The sequence below is a fragment of the Salvelinus alpinus genome, chromosome 14 (genome assembly GCF_045679555.1).
Source record: "Salvelinus alpinus chromosome 14, SLU_Salpinus.1, whole genome shotgun sequence".
Lineage (NCBI taxonomy): Eukaryota > Metazoa > Chordata > Actinopteri > Salmoniformes > Salmonidae > Salvelinus > Salvelinus alpinus.
Window position 1 is genome coordinate 53,282,366 of NC_092099.1, and position 7,916 is coordinate 53,290,281.

The 7,916-nt window shown below is 39.6% G+C and overlaps 2 protein-coding genes across 3 annotated transcripts in view; one reads left to right on the forward strand and one right to left on the reverse strand.

Annotated features, from left to right (window-relative positions):
* The window catches only part of LOC139539075 (gamma-crystallin M3-like), a 37,071-nt gene extending 29,625 nt beyond the window's left edge, over window positions 1-7,446 (forward strand). Inside the window, exons 1-3 of one of the 2 annotated variants that reach the window (XM_071341795.1) lie at window positions 6,382-6,485; window positions 6,706-6,948; window positions 7,080-7,446. In XM_071341795.1, coding sequence (XP_071197896.1) covers window positions 6,456-6,485; window positions 6,706-6,948; window positions 7,080-7,385 — 579 coding nt within the window. In that variant the 5' untranslated portion in view covers window positions 6,382-6,455 and the 3' untranslated portion in view covers window positions 7,386-7,446. Of the gene's footprint in view, window positions 1-6,381; window positions 6,486-6,705; window positions 6,949-7,079 lie in introns of those variants that run through there. The other variant, XM_071341796.1, reaches the window with a different exon arrangement.
* LOC139539071 (gamma-crystallin M3-like) lies at window positions 2,237-3,217 on the reverse strand. The gene is made up of 3 exons (XM_071341793.1): window positions 3,142-3,217; window positions 2,683-2,925; window positions 2,237-2,554 (listed from the first exon to the last, which is right to left on the reverse strand). Exons 1-3 carry the CDS (start codon window positions 3,169-3,171, stop codon window positions 2,279-2,281), a joined length of 549 nt encoding a protein of 182 aa, XP_071197894.1. The 5' UTR covers window positions 3,172-3,217; the 3' UTR covers window positions 2,237-2,278.
* Window positions 7,447-7,916: the final 470 nt, after the last annotated feature.

Consider the following 7,916-nt stretch of genomic DNA (forward strand, 5'->3'; position numbering starts at 1 on the left):
TTTACTGTGGATATAGATCATTTTGTACCTGTTTCCTCCAGCATCTTCACAAGGTCCTTTGCTGTTGTTCTGGGATTGATTTGCACTTTTCGCACCAAAGTACGTTCATCTCTAGGAGACAGTGCGTGTCTCCTTCTTGAGCGGTATGACGACTGCGTGGTCCCATGGTGTTTATACTTGTGTACTATTGTTTGTACAGATGAACGTGGTACCTTCAGCCATTTGGAAATTGCTCCCAAGGATGAACCAGACTTGTGGAGGTCCACAATTTTTTTCTGAGGTCTTGGCTGATTTCTTTTGATTTTCCCATGATGTCAAGTAAAGAGGCGCTGAGTTTGAAGGTAGGCCTTGAAATACATCCACAGGTACGCCTCCAATTGGCTCAAATGATGTCAATTAGCCTCTCAGAAACCTCTAAAGCCATGACATCATTTCCTGAATTTGTGGAGTGGTAGAAAAATGAGTTTTAATGACTCCAACCTAAGTGTATGTAATCTTCCGACTTCAACTGCATATACAGTGGGGAGAACAAGTATTTGATACACTGCCGATATTGCAGGTTTTCCTACTTACAAAGCATGTAGAGGTCTGTAATTTTTTATCATAGGTACACTTCAACTGTGAGAGACAGAATCTGAAACAAAAATCCAGAAAATGACATTGTATGATTTTTAAGTAATTAATTAGCATTTTATTGCATGACATAAGTATTTGATCACCTACCAACCAGTAAGAAATCCGGCTCTCACAGACCTGTTAGTTTTTCTTTAAGAAGCCCTCCTGTTCTCCACTCATTACCTGTATTAACTGCACCTGTTTGAACTCATTACCTGTATAAAAGACACCTGTCCACACACTCAATCAAACAGACTCCAACCTCTCCACAATGGCCAAGACCAGAGAGCTGTGTAAGGACATCAGGGCTACAATTGTAGACCTGCACAAGGCTACAATAGTTATATTTTGTTTGTTTTTAGTCCTGGCCTTCCTCAATTTCTGATGTCCATCCAGTTTGATTTGTATTTGTAACTGTGCTATTTCACAAAATTTCTGAACCTATATACATTTTACAGACCCCGTATGTTTTACATTTGTTATCTTGTTGTTATTAGTCCCACCCTTCAGCTCCATTCAACTCCTCCCAGCTATCTCTTAATAGCTATCTCTATTTGCCATGTATTTTTCAACTGTGCTGTGATGCTTCACAAAAGTACTGAACATTTCTATTCTCATAGCTTCTACAGATTGTAAATTATAGATAAACATTTTTTTCTAAAATAATTATTATATTATTGAACGATTGACTATGACTTTTCTAAACAATAATGATTAGTTGTTGCTCAGTGAGCAACTGTGTGGAATGGTTTCCAAAGAGGGGCCAGCCACGTGGCCTTTAATGTCCCTGGGAAAATCCTGGTTAGATGTTAAAATCTTGTATACCAGTATGTATATTTCTATACAAAACATTGTCTGTTATGTACGCTTAATAAATGTAATATTATGAAGTCCTTATGTAGGCACTCTTCAAATAAAGTGTTACCCAAAATTATTTGTGAGTCAATGAAGCTGTTCAGCTAATCATATTGCCAATGATCCACTAGATACTGTACTGTATATTGTATCATGTTAGCATAATTGGTCTCAGCTATATGACAATGATTGCAGGTGTGTGAACAAGAAATCAAATCAAATCAAATCAAATGTTATTAGATTTGATTTCTTGTTCACACACCTGCAACCATTGTCATATAGCTGAGACCAATTATGCTAACATGATACAACATACAGTACAGTAAATTATATTACATTCATTAATCAGTAGGTACAATTGGTGTCACACTTAAAAAGGGATACATTAAAGGGATAGTGTGAGACTTTGGCAATTAAGACCTTTTCTACTTACCCAGAGTCAAATTAACTGATAGATGAAATGTTTATGTCTATGGTAGTTGAACTAGCGATAGTGCTGTGACTGGAAGTCTACCGGAACAGCTAGCATGCTAGATTAGTCAGAGTTCATCTGACTCTGAGTAAGTAGAAAAAGGGCTTAAAATCACTTAAAATAGGTTTGTGAATTATTTTACTCAATGGTTTATATATAGTAGCAAACAATATATGTAATGGTTTATTGTATATAGTAGCATGAGTCAATGATACACATCATGCTCATGAACCTAATATCGCTTATGCTGTGCCCCAATACCAAAATATTGAAATAATGTAGCACACTCAAATGTTACGGATTACTAATCACTTTTATTTGGTCAATATAAGATATCTAACACATATCAGTGATACGCCTCATGCTCATGAACCTCATGCCACTCATTCCCATATCTCTGAAGCTCCTGTACTCTCCAGGCCTCATGTACATCTGCCTGCCTCTGAAGTGGGGCTGCTCGTGCATCAGCCAGTGGCCGTCCATCACGTTGCAGGACTGGCAGTCGGACATACGGTAACGCTCCTGGATGGAGTCACAGTCGTCCATCATCTCGTGCATCTGACCTCCGAAGTTCTCCCTCTCGTAGATCCTCATCTTGTAGTTTCCACGGTGCTGTTAAGAGGAAAGAACATCATAGGGTTACTTTATTGATCAGTGAAATTATATGCAAACTCATTTTGTTGAGAATACCACCATCAAAACATACTTTCTTTTCAAAGATTAATCTATGTTCAACCTACCATGGGGATCATGCGACAGGACCTGAAACCATCGCTCATTCCCATCATACTCTGGTAGTCAGAGTACTCTCCCCTCTTCATGAAGTACTGGTTTCCCATGTAGTTGGGGCGCTCGTACACCATGAAGCATCCACTCTGGACCCTGCAGGATTGGCACCTGCTCATGTAGGAGGACATGTCGGGGCAGTCGGAGCTGCACTCATAAGAGCGGCCCTGGAAGTTTCTGTCCTCGTAGAAGGTGGCCTGAAAATAAAAAATAATCATTTCTTGAAATTAAACAATTGTACAAAACAAACATTTTAGATACATTTGCGATGCTATTCAGTCACAATGGTAACCAGGTTACCATCGGAATAAGTACAACTATCATGTTGTAGTTTAGGGTGCTAGAGCATTACAACCCTTTTGTTGAACAAACTATGAAAATTAAAGAATAAATAAAATAAAAAACTACCTTACCCTGCCCATGTTCATGCTGGTGTTGGACATGTTTGCTCACTGTACTGCTGGTTGCTGCTCCTGAACTGACTTCCTACCAGGTTTAACCCTTTCTTTTATACCTGACCAAACCTAAAGAATCCCTAGCTCCATTGTTCAAACCCCTGACCCAGCACCATGCTATAGAGGCCTATTGAGGCCACTGAGGTGACGTCCACATTTCCAGGGACTGGATCCCCCAGGTCCTATTGTAACCATCGATGGCCACTAGATTATCACCAGTTGATCTCTCCTTAAACCATAAATACGTACTAAAATCACCTGCACAGCTGATTTCAATTGCCACCATTATTGACCACCAAATTACTGCTCCCTAAAGCTGATGTCAGTGTTAACATTTTAGTCCTGCTTGCTGTCAGAATCTTTGAAGACTTTTTCGGCCTCTGCTCTATATACATATATTCAATATAAGGAAGGTGTTCTTGTTTTGTACACTCAGTGTATATCTAAGTAAATAAACAGAGCTCTCTACACCAACAGAGCTCTCTGTTTCACTGTAGACAGGGTTCCTGGATGAAGATTGAATCTAATCCTGAACTATAAAGAATGTTGCTATGATAGCTAACATTAGATACTGTAGCTATCTGATAGAAAATGTTACCAGACTAGCTAGCTAGAAAACAACTTTGTCTGGCTTGTTATGAAGCCCATTGAACACTGGAAATGTAACTACAAGGTGTGTATTTTGGTCATCTTTAAATTAGAACAGTTGGACAAACTGTTTGCCTCTTTATTTCCTGTGTTTGCTGCTGCCCAGGACACTGGGTAAACTGTGGGGAGGCAGGTAGCCTAGTGGCTAAGAGTGTCGGGCCAGCAACAGAAAGGTCAGAAATTCAAATTCCTGCAATGACTAGGTGAAAAATCTGTCAATGTGCTCTTGAGCGATGCACTTAACCCCAATTGCTCCTGTAAACTGCTCTGAATAAGAATGTCTGCTAAATGACATAAATGTAAAATCCATCTAATGCTATAAAGTGGCTCTGGGTACACCTTGTGACTTAGCAAAAAAATTGGTTCTGGCTCCTCCCACAGCTTCTCATTTCTCGGGGTTGTGATGTTAACTATGGGGTTGTGCAGTGAGTCCCTCGGAAGTATAGTAAATCAGCTACATTTGTTCAGTGACTTGGCAGATTGTGTACGCTTGCTTATCCTTCCTTCCTCTTTAAAATAGCATAATTAAGTAGCTTGCTAGCAAACAAGCAAACACAAAGTCACCTTAATAACGTCAATGATGCATTGTCTGTAATTCTGAAGGTATCTCGAAAAAGTTTTCAAATAAAAGTTCCCAGATATAAAATATAAGGCTTTTAGCACACTATGTTGTATGTTTCTTAAAATAAAAAAAACATACATTTGAATATAGTTGTGTAATATCAGATATCTCTTCACATATTACATTTCATAATATATTTAGTATGATATGTTACATCCTGCATTTTTTTTTGTTGCAAATTTTCTGTTATTTGTATAGTGCATTGGGAAGGTATTCAGAGCCCTTGACTTTTTCCTCATTTTGTTACCTCACAGCCTTAATAAAAAAACATACCCTCATCAATCTACACACAATACCCCATAATGATGATGCAAAAAAACGTTTTTTTAGATTTTTTTGCATATTTAAAAAAATAAAAACAGAAATATCACATTTACATAAGTATTCAGACCTTTTACTCCATACTTTGTTGAAGCACCTTTGGCAGCGATTACAGCCTCGAGTCTTCTTGGCACACCTGTATTTGGGGAGTTTCTCCCATTCTTCTCTGAAGATCCTCTCAAGCTCTGTCAGGTTGGATGGGGAGCATTGCAGCAGAGCTGTTTTCAGGTCTCTCCAGAAATGTTCGATCGGGTTCAAGTCAGGGCTTTGGGTGGATCACTCAAGGACATTCAGAGACTTGTCGCGAAGCCACTCCTGCACTGTCTTTTTTTTGTGCTCAGGATCGTTGTCCTGTTGGAAGGTAAACCTTTGCCACAGTTTGAGGTCCTGAGCACTCTGGAGCAGGTTTTCAGGATCTCTCTGTACTTTGGTCCATTCATCTTTGCCTCGACACTGACTAGTCTCCCAGTCCCTGCCGCAGGAAAACATCCCAACAGCATGATGCTGCCACCATCATGCTTCACAGTAAAGTACTTAATTGTTACCCAGAAATAATTTGATATTGAGATAAAACGGCTGCATTGGGTATTTTAAGATCCCATTCAATCTATTTAATTAACAAATTAATACATTACTGATGTATTTGATTTAGAAATACATAATACAATTAGAAGTTTTGTACAAATGTATTTAGTATCACAGTTATCAACTATAAAGGTTAGTTAAGTAACAACTCACTTTTAATGATGTATTCACTGGTTACCCACTAGGGACACACTGGTTACCCACTAGGCACATACTAGTTACCCACTAGGCACACACTGGTTACCCACTAGGCACACACTGGTTACCCACTAGGCACATACTAGTTACCCACTAGGCACACACTGGTTACCCACTAGGCACACACTGGTTACCCACTAGGCACACACTGGTTGAATCAATGTTGTTTCCACATCATTTCAATGAGTAGGAATGTTGGTCTACGTTAAGCCACTTTGAACAAAATATATATACCTATTGATTCTTGAAGAATATAACTTATAAATGCATCATGACCTTAGTTTAACTGTTGTACCCCATCAGATCCCAAAATATGAGCTTGTTTGAATCCAATGTTTGTAAATATTGTACATGTGAACAAATGCTGTATAGCCTCCAAACATGTTTAAAACAGTAATTATCATATATTGGATGGTCAGTCCTTACATCCAGAGCTCTGTCTATGCATTTGAGAGTGATTACATTTCTCCAGGCACATCTTTCAGCTTTTTACCAAAACAGAGGTGGGGTGTGCTTTGTTATTGTTTCAACTGTAGATTTCCCCTTTAAGTCAATATGTGTGATTTCTTCTAAATGTCTTAAATCGTGTGCAATCTTTTTTTAAAGTATTGCTCAATGTATGGAGAACCTTCCATTTCAATGCTGTTACTAGCTACTCTCAAAAGTCTTTATGTTACTTTGTTTGAGAAACAGCCAATTGAGAAGCAGGCTTTCTAAAGACAGTGAGGGATCCAGTCCCTGGAAACGTGGCCTCAGGGCGCCTCTATAGCATGGTGCTGGGTCAGGGGTTTGAACAATGGAGCTAGGGATTCTTTAGGTTTGGTCAGGTATAAAAGAAAGGGTTAAACCCGTTAGGAAGTCAGTTCAGGAGCAGAAACCAGCAGTACAGTGAGCAAACATGTCCAACACCAGCATGAACATGGGCAGGGTAAGCATGGGGAGGTTTAAAAAAACGTATGCTTTAATTTTCATAGATTGTTCAACAAAAGGGTTGTAATGCTCTAGCACCCTAAACTACAACATGATAGTTGTACTTATTCCGATGGTAACCTGGTTACCATTGTGACTGAATAGCATCGCAAATGTATCTAAAATGTTTGTTTTGTACAATTGTTTAATTTCAAGAAATGATTATTTTTTATTTTCAGGCCACCTTCTACGAGGACAGAAACTTCCAGGGTCGCTCTTATGAGTGCAGCTCCGACTGCCCCGACATTTCCTCCTACATGAGCAGGTGCCAATCCTGCAGGGTCCAGAGTGGATGCTTCATGATGTACGAGCGCCCCAATTACATGGGAAACCAGTACTTCATGAAGAGGGGAGAGTACTCTGACTACCAGAGTATGATGGGAATGACCGATGGTTTCAGGTCCAGCCGCATGATCCCCATGGTAGGTTGAGATAAGTTGAGATATTTCATCTAAAGCTAGAATAATCTTGTCATTGAATAGAAATCTCTCATATCACACAAGTTTATAAATAATTTATCTGATCAATGAAACCTGTTCTTTCCTCCTAACAGCACCGTGGAAACTTCAGGATGAGGATCTACGAGAGGGAGAACTTCGGAGGTCAGATGCACGAGATGATGGACGACTGTGACTCCATCCAGGAGCGTTACCGTATGTCAGACTGCCAGTCCTGCAACGTGATGGAGGGCCACTGGCTGATGTATGAGCAGCCACATTTCAGAGGCAGGCAGATGTACATGAGGCCTGGAGAGTACAGGAACTTCAGAGAGATGGGCATGGGAATGGGTGGCATGGGCAGCATGAGTGGCATGAGGTTCATGAGCATGAGGCGTATCATGGACAACATGTCTATGTAAATTCTTCAAATGTTGTATGAACATTGTTGATTAAATTTGTTCAAATTTTAAAACTGCTAAATTGTCTTCTGTTTGTGATGCTTTTAGTCAGAGCACTTCATGTTTGAGCATTTGACTATTTCACTCCCCACATCTTTAACATTTCAACGTTTCTGTGTAGGTATGATTCTGTACAGTAGATTTAAAAACACTTTATTTAATTAGGCAAGTCAGTTAAGAACAAATTCTTATTTACAATGATGGCCTACACCGGCCAAACCCGGACAACGCTGGGCCAATTGTACGCCGCCCTATGGGACTCCCAATCACGGCTGGATGTGATACAGCCTGGAATCAAACCAGGGTGTCTGTAGTGACGCCTCCAGCACTGAGATGCAGTGCCTTAGACCGCTGCGCCACTTGGGAGCCTAATGTACTGTAGGCTAGATGTAAACTAATATCCAGTGATATCTCAGATCTTTAATTTCCTGACATGCTATTTTGCAGTGCACAATTTTAAGAATTTTCAAATAAACAAACTTTCAAAATCAA